The following is a 17,287-nucleotide window of genomic DNA, read 5'->3' as shown; positions in this document are numbered from 1 at the left end:
AACCCTTTCATGATAAAAACATTCAAAACACTAGAAAGGGGAAGGAAACATCTTGAATATGATAAACCCACACCTAACATCATTACTCAACGGTGAGACTGAAAGCTTTCCCCCTAAGATCAGAAACAAGGCAAGGGTGCCCACTTTTACCACTTTTATTTGACATTGTACTAGAAGTTCTAGCCAGAACAATTAGGCAAGAAAAATAAATAAAATCCATCCAAATCAGAAAGGAAGAAGTAAAATTATCTCTAGTCACAAATGATGTGATATTATGTATAGAAAATCCTAAAGAATCACAGAAAATTATTAGAGTTAATATACAGATTTAGGAGGTTGTAGGGTACAAGGTCAACCTGCAAAAATCACTTGTATTTCTGTACACTAGCAATGAACAATCCAAAGATGAGATTAAAAAACAATTTATGCAATGAAAACTATAGAACATTGCTGAAAGAAATTAAAGGTCTAGATAAATAGTTCATGAATTGGAAGACTTAATTTTAAGATGGCCATTCTCTCCATAGTGATCTACAATTCAATGCAATCCCTATCAAAATTCCAAGGGCCTTTGTTGCAGAAATGGAAAAGCTGGTCCTAAAATTCATATAGAATTTCAAGGGACCCTGAATAGCCAAAACAATCATGAATAAGAAGAACAATACTGAAAAACTCATATTTTACTTCCAAATTCAAAACTTGCTATTAGACTATAGTAATCAAAACAGTGACATAAGGAATGAGAGTTTGAATTTGGTGAATCCCAAAAAAAAGGTTATGTTTTTTAACTAATCCATTCCTGTTGGTGCAGGGCCCTTTTGACTGGACTATGTTAGTGAGGCGTGACACTAACATGTCCTCTTGCTGGGCCTTATATAAACAGAGACACTGAGGAAGAGACACACAGGAAAAGGGAGCTCTACCATTTTGACTGGGCTGTGTGAGAAAGAGGACCCCTGGTTCTCCTAAAACAGCAGGAGGGCAGAGAAGCCCCTAGAAGCTGAGAGAAGTTCCAGAGTCTGGAACCAGCCGAGCACAGAGGCATGGAAAGATGCCCCCAAGGGGCTGGGCTGGGGGAGCAGCTCAAGGCTGAGGAGACAGCTCTGCCGTGTGCCTGATCACCACGTGGCCATTCGCCAGGATCACCAGTGAGGAAACATCTCTGATGGTGCCTTGATTTGAACATTTCACGGCCTAGAAACTGTAAGTTTTTACCCCAAATAAAATTCCCAGTATAAAAGCTAATCCATTTCTGGTACTTTGCATTGGCAGCCTGTGGAAAACTAAAACATAAGGGCAGATATATAGATTGCGAGTCCAGAAATAAACCAATACATGTATGGCCAATTGATTTTCAGAAAGAGCACCAGACAGGAAAGAATAGTCTTTAGATAAATTGTTCTGGGAAAACTGGGTATCCACATGCGAAAGAATGAAGTTCTTACCTCATACCATATACAAAAATTAACTCAAAGTAGATCAAAGATCTATATATAAGAGCAAAAACAATAAAACTCTTAGAAGAAAATTTAGGGATAAATATTCATGACCTTGTATTAGGAAATGGATTCTTAGATATGAGACCAAAAGTCCAAACAACAAAAGAAAAAAAAGATAATTTGAACTTCATCAGCATTAAAAACTTTTGTACACCAAAGGACATGATCAAGAGAGTGAAACGGCAACCCATGGAATGAGAGAAAATATTTTCAAACCATGTACCTGTTAAGAGTTTAATATCCAGAATGTATAAAGAACTCTTAACAACTCAACAACAAAAAGCAAATAACCCAATGGGAAAAAAAAATGCTTCAAGAACTTAAGTAGACATGTCTCCAAAGAAGATAGACAAATGGCCAATAAGCACATAAAAAGATGCTCAACATCATTAGTCCATAGGGAAATACAAATCAAAACCATAATTATATACCTTCTTAAATGCATCAGAATGCCTATAGTAAAAAGAACAACAACAAAAAGGAAAATAAGTGTTGGTGAGAACCTGGAGTAATTGGAACTCTCATGTATTGCTGGTGGAAATGTACAACAGTGCAGCCACCATGGAAAATAATTTGGGGCTTCTTCAAAAAGTTAAACATAGAATTACCATATGACCCAGCAATTCCACTGCTAGGCATATATAAAAGACTTGAAAATAGGTATTCAAAGAAAAACTTGTACATGAATGTTCATAGCAGCACTACACATGATATTCAAAAGGTGGAAATGACCCAACATCTATCCGCTGATGAATGGATAAAAAAATGTATGGAATTTACATAGCACGGAATATTTTTCAGCCAAAAAAAGCAATGAAGTTGTGATTCATGCTACAACTTGAATGAGCTTTGAAAACTTGATGCTCAGTAAAAGAAGCCAGTCACAAAAGGCCACATATTGTTTGATTCCATTTGTATAAATACGTAGACTAGGCAAGTCCATAAAGACAGCACACAGATTAGAGGTTAGCAGGCCTGAGGGAGGGCGCGGACAGGAGTGACTGCTTATGGGCTTTTTTCTGGGGTCATGAAAAGGTTCTGGAATTAGACACTGATGCTGGTCACCCAACATGGTGAATGTACTTAATGCCACTGAACTGTATACTTTAAAATGATAAAAACGGTAACTTTTATGTCATGTGTATTCTACTAAAGAAATGGTAAGAATATACAAGACTTTCACAGCACAATTAAGACTTGACCTTACTGACACATAAGGAACATTATACCCAATAACCACAGAACTCACAGTCTCCTCAAGTCCACATGAAACATTTACTAATTGATCTTACACTGGGCCAAAAAACAAGACTGAACAAATTGCAAATAACTGGAATTTTACCTGGTAAGCTTTCAAATTTTAAATATATTTAAAATAGTAAGAAGAAAAGGCAGGAACCCAGGGCGGGGGAGAAAAGACACATGCCCAGATCATTCCAAGGCCCAAAAGAGAAAGATGATAGAGGACGTCTGCGCTCCCAGCTCCTCCTCTCCCCCATCCCCACTTGGATGCCCAGGGCCTCCCAGAGGCCTTGGCACTCAGGCCTCTTCCCAAAGCCTCTGTCTCCCAGCAGAGATGAGCCTGGGCCCCACCCGCTCAGGACAAGGTGACCATCTCCTCAAGCCTATGTCCAGCCCAGAGTGGAGGCGGGGTGGGGCTGGGGGTGCTGCCCTGCCCACGGTCCGGCCCGGGAGCCCTCAGCACTGCCCCTGGCCCTGCAGAGGCCAGGCCCCTGCCCCAGGGCTGGCACCACAGTCCTGTGCTGCCAAAGGAGTCCCAGCCTGCCCTTGAGGTTCACCCCAGAAGCAGGATGAGGCAGGCCACAGAAAGAAAGCAGATGTCAGCCTTCAGGGCAAGGGAGGGGCAGAGCAAAAGCCCTACGGGCAAGAAAACCTTCCTCACTATTTGCAAGCCCGGACTAAACCTTAGTTACACTTCGTCCTCCCTTCAGGTTCTCGTAGGAGGCTGTGTCACCACCAGAGAATGGATAGGTCCCCGCCTTCCACCGCCTGCAGAGCAGCACCCAGCCCTGCGTCGGGACCTCACGTCCCCCACCACCCGGCCCCAACCACCTCACCAGCAGCTCCCACCGCTACTCTTCAAGCAACCCAAAGGACGGGAGAAGTTAAGGTGCTCTTGAAAAACAGCTCGTCTTTGTTTCAGGGTGGACTCCCCTGGAGTGACCTCCCCCCCACACACTCCCAGCTTAAGGGCCGCCTCCTTGACGGTTCTCCCTGCCTCACTCCAACACCCTGGCGAGGGCACCCGCTCTCGACCGTCCAGCCCAGGCGCCCGGCGTGCCCGCGAGCCCAGGCGCGTCTCCGCGTCCGCCTGCTGCCTTCCGACCTCAGTCTTCCCATTCTCCATCCTCCCAGGACCCACAGGCTGGGCCTTCAGCTCCATCATTTTAATCTTCGTATTAGTAATGAATAGTAATATTCATAATGGAATCCTCACTGGATGCCGGACACTGCCCCTTGGGGGGTTTGTGTACTGCCTCCCTCCACCCCCCCATGACGCTTGGGAAAATCCTGACTCCCCTTTCACAGAGCTGGGCCCTGAGGCTCGGGGTGACTTGCCAAGGGCCACACGTGGGGATGGGAGCAGGCTCTGGAGCCGGGTCTGTCCCGGCTTTCTCCCGCCTTCTCTCCTGGGGCCCTCCTGGCTAGCCCCACTCCCAAACATGCTGGCCTGCTGTCCCCAGCAGTCACCAAAGTGCCCTGGCACAGCAGGGGCCCTGGCCACACCTGGGGGAGCAGTGCGGGGGCAATGAATGGGTGGAGCCAGATGGTATGACAGGGGACACGGAAGATGGGGTCCTGGCACACAGGGGCATGCACACCACCAGCTACACTTACCACCTGAGGGGGGCCAGAGAGCCCAAGGGGGTCCCCGGAGCAGACAGAGGAAAGAAGAAGGAGTTATTGAGCCATGAGAGGCACCCAGTGTGCCGAGGGCCACACCAGACAGCCCCCCCCCCACCGCCCGGGGCACCCGTGCCGGTCACCTCCCTCGTCTGCCTGCTGGGGGTAGATGAGAATGTCTCCTGAGGGCAACCCACCAGCGGGTCGGCAGGGGCTGCTGGAGCCTGGTGTTGAAAGGGGCTGCATTCGGGCGTGCGGGTGGGTGGGAGACGAGCACGTGATCCCGCAGCAGTGTTGGCAGGGGCACGTCTTATTTACAAAGCCTGACCTCCCACATTCCTCAAGCCTGCTCCCTGCCCTGCTCGCGGGCAGGGGCACAGGCAGGTCTCAGGAGGATCACGCTGAGGGCAGGGTCGCGTCTAGAGGCCAGGTTGCCCAATGCCCAGGTCTGCTGAAAGGAACGTGGCCTCCGGGTGTGGGCGCAGGAAGGGGGCTGACCGAGGGTGGGCTGCAGGGACAGCTGTGGGAGGGTCCGTGAGCAGCCACGGCGCCCTGGGCTCCTGCCCACACCCTCCCACCCCCACTCACGTGTCCGTGCAGGTCCGTGTTGAGCAGCATCAGGGCACAGGTGAGTGTGTGGATCCCATCTAAACCAGAGACGGTGGCGCCCGCAGTGAGCACCCAGCTCTGCCCCCCGCCGCCCTCCTGCCACGCGGATGGTGGCCACCCGGAGGCCAAACACTGCAGCAGCCCTGGAGTCACTGGCCTCCCCCGCTTGGGGCCACCCTCCCCCTCGGGGGGGTGGGGGGGGCCTGACGCCAGGGCTGCTCCAGCACAGGCTCCCACCCTCATGGCCGGACCCCCACGGACCTCACCCACGAGCGGCTCTGGGACCCAGGACACCCCGGACCCTGCCAGAACCTGTGTCTCCCCCAACAGCCGGCTGGGCCCCCAGTCCCCGGGCCTGAGGTCTGTCTGTGGGGCAGGTCCTGCCCTAAGAGGGCTCTGAACAGAGGCAGCTCCAGGGCCTGCCCCACCGAGAATCAGCACGGCCCCGGAATTGGAGACCCAGGACCCAAGCACTAGGACGGGAGAATTTCAGGCGCTGGGAAAGAAAACGGGTGAGGCTTTGGGGGTCTCCTGTCCAGGAGGCAGTCCCATTCCACATGCCGTAGCTTACTCGTCTAACATTTATTGAGCACCTGCCGTGTGCCTGAGAGGACTGGCCATCAGAGCCGGCAGCAGACAGAGGTGGCCGCTGGACAGGGTGGGTGGACAGGAGCTCAGCTGGTGGGCGGGGGGCGGGGGCCGTACCTTCCGAGGTGCTGTCGTTGGGGTTGCACTGGCAGTACCGGCGGGAGAAGTGCGTGAGGACCCGCTCGCGCTCCTGCGTCTCGCCCATCAGCGGGAAGGCCTTCAGGAAGGTCCTGCAAGGCGATTCCAGGCTGCCGAGGGCACCCAGCGCCGGGCTCGGTCTGAGCCCCACTAGGATGGGGCCCCCCCCCACACCCAGCCCCCTTCTCCCCACACACCCACCTTAGGAGACCAAGGCCCAGCACCCAGCACCTGGGAGCCTGGACACGCCCTCCAGGCCCAGGGAGGCACCCTTGCCCCAGAGTGGCCTCCCAAGGGCACAGGCTGGGAGCTCTTTGGAAGCAGGCAGGGCACGGACCACGAAGAGCAAAGGCGGCTGCGGGCGTTGCCGCTGCTCCAGGCTGCGCGTGCCCGCGCTCCCTCCCCGGGGCCGGCCTCACTGCCCTCTGCTGCTCTTCTCCACTGTCCCCACTCTGGGGCCACTGCCTGCCCGGCCCACCCTGGCTCCCTCCCGCTCCCCACCCCCACGTCCAAGCTGCCCCCAGGTCCCAGTGCTCCCCCCCCTCTGCCCTCAGCGTATGCCCCAGTCGCTGCAGCTGCCTCCACGCTGGCCCCTCCCCTGCCCCCCACAGACACCCAGAGGTCCCTCTCCACACGCGTGATGTCAGCGCTCACCCCTGCTGAGCACCGTCACTCACTCCACAACCTCCCAGCAGCGTCCAAGCGCCTCGCAGCACCCGGTTGATGCCCTGGCCTCCCTCCTGTCCCTCCACCCGCGACCCTCCCTGCTCCCACCCCAGCCCCCATGGCAAGCAGGAAAGACGCCCTGGTGCCCCGGTGCCCCGAGCGGCTGCCCCCTGCCGGTGCCCGCTTCCCCTCTGCTGATGAGCTCCGTGTGCGCCTCAAGGCCCTGCTCAGAGGTCACGCCCCTCCCTGGGGAGGGCACCCGGCTGTTGAGCCCCAAATCAGAGGGACAGGACACGGGCCGGCAGAGGCCCTTCGCCTGGGGCCTGGGACACGAAGTCACAGACCTGGCGACTTTGGGCTGTCTGTCCTGGGCTCAGCAAGCATGCAGCTGGTCTGTTCCTAATTTCGCTACGATTCACTTTATTTCTGGCCCAAGGCACCCTGGGACCTATGAGTCGCAGTCTGGTTCGCCCTTACCCTGGAAGGCTTCCCAAGGCATCCAAAATTGCAGCCTGCCTTCCTGAAGTGCAATCCCAAAAATTCAACTGCTGAATAATAAAAGCTTTTTTTTTAAATCTTCTCTCTGACATTGATTTTCCTCCCCTCCCTGTCCTGTCCCCTCTCTGTCCCCCAGCTCTGGACCCGCTCCCTCTGCCTCACCATCCACTAGGACTTTCAGCCTCTTGTACCCAGGAGGCATCATCCTCACTCCTCCCCTCCCGAACTCCCCTTCCCAGGGGTCTTCACCGAGCCCCTTGCCCAGCACGGCCACCCATCTCTCTGGCTTCCCAGAGACTCTCCGACCACCTCCCGCCCTCTCAGCCACTGGGGCACCCCCAGTCCCTCTCCGCCCCTCCATCCCCTGTGCAAGGTCACACACGCGCCCTTTCCCCCCCAGCCCCCTGCCTGCCTCAGGCCTTGTCCTTGCCCCTTAACCCTCTTCAGACGCCTGCAGGCTTCTAGCTCCAAGGCTGCCAGCACTGCCTCCCCTAACACGCTTTACATCCTGCACCTTCGGGGCCTCTCCAGCGCCCGTGCAGTCGCACCTCGGTCTCCTGGGCTGCCACCAAGGTCCTCCAGCATAGCACCCACGCCCCGACCACGCGCCGACCCCACGAACACCTTCCCTGACCCATCTTGCTCAGCCCGGGGCAAACGTCAAGACTCAGCTCATCACAGAGCAGCCTGCAGCAGGCCCCACCTGCACCGAGAACGACTGGAGCAGCCAGACCACACCTCTCTTAAGCGGACTCGACAAGGACCAGAGAAGCCCAGATGCTGGAGAGAGCGAATGGAAGACAGGTGGGCTGCGCCTTCTCCCAGGGTATTGCTGAGAATCCAGGCTTGGCCGCTGCCTGGGACGTGGGGGGGGGGGTGTCCCAGAAACGATCAGCGTGTTTGGTGGTCTCATGAGATGAAGAGACATATCTAGAGACTGGAGAGGCTGGAAACACTCGGCCGTTTACCCCATGAGATATTTGCCTAATTTTGAGCTGTGAGGGGCAGGAGGCTAAAGAGCAGAGCAGAAGTCCTGAGATGTGGAGGGATTTCTTTGGCAGTCTTGCCACACAGAGGAGACAAAGATTAATAGTCAGAGCCCACGAAGGGGAGAGGCCCCCATGCCCACAGCAGGCCCCAGTAGAAAGCCCTGACCTTCACCTTACAACTCAGGGTGACCCCTGAGGCTTCCCCAGCCTTCAGTGCAGCCCTGATAGGATCAGGGTGGCCACGCCCCCTCCTACCTGCCTCACTAAGGACAGGCTCAGCCCCGTCTGCGGGAACATACCCTCACCCAGAACGGCTACAACTCTGTCCAGAACGCATAGCACATAACAAGAAAATTACTAAGCATGCAAAGGGACAGGAGAGATGACAGAAAACTAAGAGGAAAGAAAGACAACAGAAACAGATACAGGTGATTCAGATAGAGTTAGCAGACAATAATTTAAAACTATGATTATATCTTCAAGACAATAGAGGGAGAGGGGGGATGTGGCTCAAGCGGTTGAACGCCAGCTTCCCATATACAAGGTCCTGGGTTCAATCCCCAGTCCCGGTACCTTGAAAAAAGAAAACAGGAAAAAAAGAAAATAGAGGGAAAGGTGGAGAAAATAAGCAGAAAGATAGGGACATCTCAAAAGAATTAGAATCTTTAGAAAACTATAATCAAAATTCTAGAACTGAAGAAAAAGTCAATAAATGGGTTGAACAGAACTGTCTATTAGGCAGAAGAGAACTGAAAGCAGATCACTAGAAAATATTCCAACTGGAAGCAGAGGGAAAAAAAAGAATAGAAAATACATAAAAGAGACACGTGGGACACTGTAAAGGGCCCACCCCCCACCCCACCCCCACCTCCCTGGTGACCCCTGCTGCCAAACACTGGACTGCATGCACACCCTCCTCCTGAGGGGCAAGGCGACTCCTAGTCCCTGGATCCAAACGCCAAAAAGATCTGAAAGCAAATCCCATTTTCCCCACCTCTTCTCTCAATAACCGTAAGAAGTCTCTTCACCTCTCTGGCCCTGTTTCCCCTGTAAATGCGGGCATGGTAACGCCTGCTCTAGAGGGGGATTGAGGCTGCCGTGAGCAGGACGAGCCACGGCCGGTGGAGTCTGGCGCGCTGGGCCTGCTCCGCGCAGGCAAGCCCTTTGCGTCCCTGAAGCGTCAGGACCACACTTGCACCTTTTATCTCCTCGGCGCCTGCCACCCAGCTGGCACTCGCTGAGTTGCTGGACTGGGGCCGCTCCTGTGACCCCTGCCCCACGGCCTCACTGGAAGGGTCAAGGGACCTGCCTGAGGTCGCTGAGCAGGTTAGGACAGAGCCGGTGGGAGAGCCCGGGAGTGCCGCCAGAACCACTGCGGGCACTGCCCCCACCCAGCCCCACTGACCTGAGCGCTCGGTCCAGAGTCAGGCCGGAGAAGTCGAAGAAACTGAGGTACTCCCCGGCCACCAGCCTGCTGAACTCGTTGCTGTCAGGAAAGCATGGAGCGCCCATTAGAGGCAAGGCACAACCCAAGGATGACAGAACGGGGAGGGGTGGTGTATGGGGAGTGGGCCCCAAGGCACCCTGACCCACCCACCCAGACCGCCCAACCCCTAGGCTGCCTCCTCCTGCTGGCCATTGAGGCTCTGACAGTTCAGCCTGGAGTTGAGAGGCCAGGAAGGCTTCCTGGAGGAGGTGATGTCTCAGCCAATACCTGCAGGAAAGTAAGAACCAGCCTGGTGAAGGGACAGGGGGTGGGTGGGGTGAGCACCAGAGTATCCCCAGCAGAGGAAATTGCACGATGTGCCCAAGAAGCAGCCAGCAGGGACACTGTGGCCAGAGCCTGGAGAGCACGAACGGGGTGGCAAGAGATGGGGCAGGGACGAGCCTGAGCCAGGGGGAGGCTCTGGACTTGGTTCTGAAGGTTTTAGGCACTGCGTGGTCAGATCTGAGTCCTGGCGCCTTCTCTACCTGCTGAGTGGAGCCCTCAGCCTGGGTGGCTGGAGCCCTTGCCTGGAGCGAGAAGGAAGGGATGGGAAGGGATATTGAGGGGCAGCGTCCCCACGGCCCCCCGGAGAGTCGTCCAGAGCTCAAGACCCGCGCGTGTGAGACCCTGCCAGGTTCCTGACGCCTGGAGGGGCGGGACCCCCGCAGGGAGGAGGCGGCCAGGCTGGGCTCTGGGCAACGTCCGGCTTCAGGGTGGGCTGACGGGAGGAAGTGGGGCAAGCAGCCGGAGAGACAGCAGCCGCAGGGGTAGGTATGGGCCAGCGAAGAAGGTCTTTCAGGAGGACTGGAGGGAAGAATTCTTGCCACAAAAGAAAATGAATTTCCTCCTGAACCTAATCAAGCCCGGAGATCTCCCTCCCACCCAGGGGTCCTTAACAAGGGGTCCGAGAGCTTGAGCTGAAATTCAAAAATACATTGTTCCCGTGGAGACGTGGTGGTGCAGGTGCGACATAGTTATTAAATAACACACAGGAGAGAGTGGGCTTCAGAAGGGGTCGGTGGAACAAGGAAGGTGACGAGCCCCTGCCTTGACGGGAGACAGGGGAAATAGACGAAGGTGTTAATAACACCAGGAGGCATGGCGGCCAGGTCCAAAACATGGGAAAGGCTTACGGACAAATGGCTCCGTTTCTTCAACAAATAAAAGGCATAAAAAAGGGAGGGGAATTCTGCACATTGTGCACGATTGTTCTGTAAGCTCACAACTTCTCAATAAAAATATGTATTACAAATATATTAAAATTAAAAAGCAAAATAAGACATGGGGAAAAAGGGAGAGGGGGCCATTGCTACTAAATAGTTAAAAGAGAATTTATGGTGTGTAAATAAAACTGCTTTCATTAGAAAAATAAATAAAAGTAAAACTTTTTCAAAAGAGACAGACAGGCCATATGCAACATGTAGATCTTGTTAGGGTCCTGATCTGAAGCAACGGCAGAAACACACTTTTGAGACAATCGGAGAAAGTGAAGCAAACTGAATATTGAAAATATTAAGGCATTTTTGTTAAAAATTATAACGGAATTATGATTATGTAAAAAAATCTTATCAGTTAGAGATACATACTGAATTACTTACGGATCAAATAGTAGAGTGTCTGAAATATGCTTTAACTTAGTCCAGAAAAAAAATTTTTTTTAAGCTGTGGAGTTAAGAGATGAAAGAATCAAAAAATGCTGCTAACTTTGAAGCTGGATGACGGGTACACTGAGGGTTCATATATTTTTCTCTGCTCTTGCTGTGTGTTTGAATTTTTCGCAATTAGACATTCAACTAAAGAAAAAGAAAGGTGTGGCGGGTCATGTCAATGCTGCTAAAGGGTGGGTAAGGTAAGGCCAGGATTTGAAGGCTTAATAAGCTAAGCCAATAGTGACCCTGGCAAGAGAAGTTTTGAAGCAGGTAGGAGCGGGGGGAACAAGCCTGAGTGGAGGGGCTGGGTGAGGAGAAGGGGAGGCGGTGGAGACACCCCTGGCAGAAAGCAAGGATTTTGACTGGCGGCTGGAGGAGGAAGTAGAGTTGAGGAAGGATTTTTATTTTTAAGCTGGGACAGACTTAAGCACAATCAAGGGCTGGAGGAGAGGGAGGCATAAGCCCCAAGGAGGGCTCCTAAGAGGGTGTCGGTCCCCAGGATGAGCCTCCCTGGCACCGAGGGTACCACCAAGCACCACCAACCAAAGCAACTGGAAAAAGACCTTGACCAAAAGGCGGAAAGGGTAAAGAGACTTCAAAGTGAGTCAGGAGGTCATTCCAGAGGTTATGATTATGCACGTCTCAGCAGGATCTCATTGACAGCCAAAGTGGATACTACCCCCAAAGAGCTGGGCTCCTGCGGGCTCTGGAGACATCCAGACACTGTAGTCAGGGCAGACGGCTCAGGAGTCTGGTGCCCTGCCAGTGGGCTCTACTTTGGAGTTTATGCTCCCCTGTGTGACCGAGTTGGACTCAGTTGTGGTTCCCCTTCACATGGCTCTTCTGCCCCTTCTACATGAACCTGTAGTTAGTGCTAGAGTTGATAGGTTTACGTTCAAGAGACTTAAATCTTTGGGCTGTCCATGTGCCAGGTGAGCACTGAATCTCAGCAGAGTTGCAATACCTGCTCACCCAGGACAACGAACAAGGAGATGATGATGGACAACAACCATCCCAAGGAACAGAGAGAGTCTGCAACTGCAAGCAGGATAGTCCCATCCATCTGCCCCATGGGATCTAAGCCCCCTGTCAATTAGAGGCGGAGTGGGCATCACCATGCCAGAATATTCAGGATTGGGGAATGAACGATGGACTACAGTAGACTTACTGTTACTCTACTATAGATTTACTGTTAATCTAGTAGTGGAAGAACGTTTATCATTCAGGTGGAGGCAGTTGCAACCAGAGGTTCTGAGGGGAGGGGGAGGGAAAAGTAGGTGTAATATGGGGGCACTTTCAGGACATTGGAACTGTCGAACATGACATTGCAATGCCGGATACAAGTCATTATGTATTTTGTCATAACTCATAACATTGTGCAGGAGAGAGTTTTAACTATAATGTAAATTATAATCCACACTTAGTGGCAATGCTCTAATATGTGTTCATCAATTGCAACTAATGAAGGATGTTATTAATGTGGAAAAGTGTGGGGGGAGTAGGGCATATGGGAATCCCCAATATTTTTCATGTAACATTCGTGTAATCTAAAGTTTCTTTAAAATTAATGAAGTAATAATAATTAATTTTTTTAAAAAGAGGGTGTCAGGTCCGAGTGTTAGCGCCCCAGCAGGGAGTGGGGTCTGAGTGCTGACTTCGGGGCTGGGGCAGTTCTGGGGGGTGGGCTGCGGTGGGTGCAAGGGATAGGAGGGAGAAGAGGAGGGGCCCGGGACCTGAGCGGCCCTCGGCGCCTCGCGCAGGCGGAAGCCCCGCGTCAGCTCCCCCTTGTGGTCAACGGTGGGGTGGCCTCTCGCGGGCGTGCGGGCGGCTCGCGGCGGCAAATCTCGGAAGCCTCGCGGGTGTGGGAGGCACTTGGTGAAAGGGTCACAGGCGAGTGGACGTGCCGGTGGTCGGACGCCCTCGGGACGCGCCGACTCACAGGCCCTGCCTTTGGGGGTCTCTGAGGCTAATTCCCTTTGCCCCCAGTCAAGGCCGGGGCTTGTTCCCTGGAGACTTGGGCTGATCCCAATAGACAGTCGGGCTTGGTGAGAGCCAGGAACCGCTTCCCAAGCTCCTGGAGCCGGCAGTCCCCACCGCAGGTCCTGGCCTTCCTCGCTCCTGGCCCCAGGAGCTGTGTCCTCACTGTGGCCCCACAATCACGCCCACCTCCACCACCACCGTCCCTGCCCTGCGGAGCGGGCTGGCCCTCACCAAGCAGCCCAGAAAAGAAACAGATTTAGGGCAAGGCCGGGAACGAGGACAGAGGCAGGAGGGGGCCTCCTTAGGGACCGTTAGGGACCTCCCGCCCAGCACCACGTACCCCTGGCAGACCTCACCCACGCACCCTGCGGGCTGAGGGCGGCCACCCGGCTTGCCCGCAGGGGCGGTGCAGGAGGCGGCACTCACTTCTTGCCCAGCTGCCGGGCCACATCACAGCGCTGGAAACCCTCGAGCTGGTAGAGGCGGCGTGCCAGCCGGCGAGCAGCTTCACTCACCCCCTGGCACCCGTTGGCCAGCGGGTCCGTGCCGCCGGGCTCCAGCCCCTCCGAGCTGCTCAGCTCGGAGTCTGAGTCCGACAGGCCGTCCTTCAGGCTGGGGTCGCTGCCGAAGAAAGGCAGGGGGTGGAGAGGAGGGGCTCAGAGGCCCAGGGCAGAGACCCCAAGCTGGGTGAGAAGATCTCCCCAGGCCTCTGAAAACCCAAGTGGGGGCAGAGCAGGGAAAGAAGCTCTACCGGAGTCAGAAGAAATCAAGGCCGACTTTTACAAGAGCCTCTTAGGTGAGATCATTAGATGTCACACAAGCCCCCAACCCACCCTGACCCTGTCTGGGCTGCGGAGACCTGGAAGGGCACAATGGAACCTCAGGACCTGGGGTGGGGAGCCTGGGGACAGAGGAATGGACGAAATGACCTTGGAGGGGGCCTGTCGGCTTTGGACACTGGGTTGCCCTAACCTGCTCCGCCCTTTGGGCTCCATTTCCCCACCTGCCCAGGGGGCCTCCCAGCCTCACCTGGGCCCTGCCTCACCTGACTGAGTTCAGCAGCTTGTCAGTGTCCTCCTCCTCCTCCTCCTCCTCTTCCTCCTCCTCATCGTCCCCGCCTGGGCCCTGGGGCCCATCCTCGTGGAAGCCGTTAGGCACAGCCGTGAGGGACAGGCGGCTCAGGACGTTCTCTGAGCGGCTGCTGGAGATGGAGCGCCGCAGGGGGCTGCCCAGCTCCCGGTCACCACAAGCCACCCCCATGTCCCCCTCAGACCCCACGTCCCCAAGGCCCGACCCGGCCGCTGGCTCAGGGCTGTCGCGGGCCCGCTGCTGGATGAGGGGCGTGAGGGGCGCCTCGAAGCTGATGCAGCTGTCGCTCTCGTCCGTGAGGCTCAGCACGTCCAGGGAGTCGAGGCTGCTGTACTGGGTGCCCCGCAGCAGCTCCGACTCCACGATCCTCTCGAAGGTGGCGCTGAAGCCATCCCGGACGTCTGGCTCCCCTGGGCCACTCGGCCTGTGGGAGGCAGGGGCCCAGTCACCACCCTGCCAGGTGTCCCCCGTTGCAGGTGCTGCTGACTGCAGTCCACATCCGGGGGCTCGTCCAATCCTGGGGGGGCATGGGGGGGAGAGGCAGGGGCTGTGTCCTGCCTGTTCTTTCAGTGAGTACTGCCTGAGCTGGGTGCCCGAGACAGGGCCAGGTGCTAGGGATACTGCGGTGGAAAGACAGCCGTGGTCCCTGCCCTCAGGGCCAGCAGACGTCCTATCTTTGTCTAAATGAATGAACATGAGGCCGCTTCCCTAGGCCTGGCCTGGAGAGCTGCAGCCTGCACTCCCAGGGCAGGGCAGGCATCTCCCTGTTCCAGCTAGTATCACACCGGGTGCTCTGGGCTAGGCTGTCTGTGTGCCAGCTCTCGGGGTTGCCTTAATGTCACCTCCTTAGCGACACTGAGAGAGGCAGGTCCCCAGCCCGCCGTGCCCTCTCACCATTCCCCATCCAGCTCTCTTCATTCCTCCCCCACCCTTATCAGAATGTAGCATTCTGTTTGTTTGCCTGTTGATCAGAGGGTCCCAACTCCCCACCCTCCACCCCCCGCCCCCCAGAGCAAAAGCTCCTCGAGGCCAGGAGCACCCAGCACACGTTTTCGTGCCCAGTGGTTCCCGCTGAACCGCTCCCTGGCTGAGGGATGAGCTGCTTGTCAGCCTGCGGCCCTGCCCCCTGCCCTGGGCTGCGCTGCCGCCCCCTCGCCCAGGTTTTTACACCAGCTGCCCCCTCTGCCCAGCGGGCTCCTCCCTCAAATTCCTCTGTGGCTAGAGCTCTCTGTTCTCATCACCTCCTTGACGAGGTCTTTTGGACCACCCTGTTTATAATTGTGACCTGCCCCCCAAATCCCTGATCCCTGTCTCCTGCTTTATTTTTTTCCATAGCACTTATCCCCTTCCAGCATACTTTATAATTTATGGGTTCATTGTTTTTATTGTTTCTTGTCAGTCCCCCACAAGACCAGACGCTCCAGGAGAGCAGGAGTTTTCGGATGTTTTTTTCATTGATGTATCCGCAGCATTCTAGAATGCAGCATCACACGGGTGGACTGAGATGTCCTGGCAGGACCTCAGGAGACACGCAGGGGAGGCAGGGGAGGAAAGGGAGAGGGAGGCCGAGACAAGCGAGGAAGACAAAAATAGAGACAAGAAAGAAGAGAGAGAGCAGAGAGATGCAAGGAAGAGAGAGAAATGAGAAAGAGATACAAAGAACACAAGAAACAGAAAGAGGCAGAGATAAAGAGCAACCAAGGCAGACAGAGAAACAGAAACGCAGAGACAGCAAGAAGAGGCATGGAGAGAAGAGGGCAGGTGGAGCCTTCCTGGAGAAACACACCGGCCCAGAGAGAGGAGGCCAAGGCCACAGCCACCTGCCCCACCCGCAGAGGAACCAGCCGGCGGCCCCAGTAGGCGGTCCCCGGCCAGGGATGGGAAGCAGGGAGGAGAGAGAAATCCACAAGGACGCCTGGGTGCCTGGCAGGGGGCTGGGGTGGACAGAGTTTCCACTGACCTCCAGGGGGAAGGGAGGGAGAAAAGGGTCGCTGCAGGGACTGCCAGGACAGAGACCCGAAGCTACCCAGGGTGGGATGGGTGCTGGGGATGCCCGAACAAGAGAGGGCTCTGCCTCGGAGTCACCCCACCCCCCACCCTCGTGCGCCCAAGCAGACCTGAGGGGTGGCCCTGACAGTGGCCCAATCCCCAAACCACCACCTGCCCCACCTCCAGCCATCCTAAATAAATACACCATCTCAACAGAACGTGCTCCGAGAAGCCCTGGGCCCCTGCCTCCTCCACCCCCACTGCCAGCCAGACGTCTGCCCCGGGCCTGGATGGAAAGTCACCTGGGGCCACAGCACACCCGGGACACACAGTACACACACCATGTACTCAGGTGTACACACACCATGTACTCAGGTGTACACGCACCCATGTACTCAGGTGTACACACACCATGTACTCAGGTATACACACCCATGTACTCAGGTGTAAGCACACCATGTACTCAGGTTCCTACCCGCAGAGACCTAAGCACTGGGTACCCCATATACCCACATACTTACCCAAATGCACACCTGCAAATGCACAGCCAGGCACACAAACATGCCCCACCCACAACCACACAGACCCAAGCACACAAACATGCTCATATCTCCCTTCGCACACACCAATGCAGAGGCCGGGCACACACACACTCCACATCTCCCACATACTCAGGCCAGGGCCTGCAGCTCTGTATACCAAAACCAGTGTATACTTTCTTTTCTCAGCCCACGTTGGGGTCTTCCACACATCTCCCTATCCAGCTCTACTCCCCTTATCCAACTACCCCCAAGAACTCAGGTCTCTCCACCGTCCTGCTGACGATAACAGAAACAGGGCTAGAACTCCAGCAAGTAAGCCTAAAGTGAGATTCCTGGTAGAACTTCCTGATGGCAACCTCAGGTGAGGGATAGCTGAGAGGGATTAGCCACAAAGCGTGCCTGGAGCCAGTTGCAGGATGTAGGAGATTCTGATCTCCAAGAGGCAGAAGGACAGACCAGATGGCCTTTCACATCAAAGCATTTTAAGGGGACTTGGAACTCTAAATGCCCAGCCTGGGATGGAGGCAGCAGGTAGCCCTCCCCCTCACATAGAAACGGTCCACGACGTTCACTGTTTAGGGGGTGGGAGGGCCCGACAAGCCTGCTGGCCTCTGAACGCTCTGTTCTCACCCCGAAGCTGGGCAAAGCAGGGGCGTGCAATCCCCACCTCAAATGTAAGAAAATCAAGGAACAGAGAGGC

The 17,287-nt window shown here is 55.0% G+C and overlaps 1 protein-coding gene across 3 annotated transcripts in view; it reads right to left on the bottom strand.

The window, feature by feature from the left end:
- PSD2 (pleckstrin and Sec7 domain containing 2) overlaps positions 1-17,287 on the bottom strand; it is a 47,178-nt gene that overhangs the window by 15,794 nt on the left and 14,097 nt on the right. For all 3 annotated transcript variants that reach the window (XM_058279699.2, XM_058279716.1, XM_058279706.2), the window contains exons 3-7: positions 14,013-14,480; positions 13,394-13,588; positions 9,258-9,338; positions 5,679-5,791; positions 4,953-5,011 (exon numbers count right to left, since the gene is read on the bottom strand). In XM_058279699.2, the coding sequence (XP_058135682.1) occupies positions 4,953-5,011; positions 5,679-5,791; positions 9,258-9,338; positions 13,394-13,588; positions 14,013-14,480 (916 nt within the window). The remainder of the gene's footprint in view (positions 1-4,952; positions 5,012-5,678; positions 5,792-9,257; positions 9,339-13,393; positions 13,589-14,012; positions 14,481-17,287) is intronic.

This window comes from Dasypus novemcinctus, chromosome 2, assembly GCF_030445035.2.
Source record: "Dasypus novemcinctus isolate mDasNov1 chromosome 2, mDasNov1.1.hap2, whole genome shotgun sequence".
Taxonomy (NCBI): domain Eukaryota; kingdom Metazoa; phylum Chordata; class Mammalia; order Cingulata; family Dasypodidae; genus Dasypus; species Dasypus novemcinctus.
Note: the sequence above shows the minus strand (reverse complement) of the source record. Positions and strands in the feature narration are given on the sequence as shown.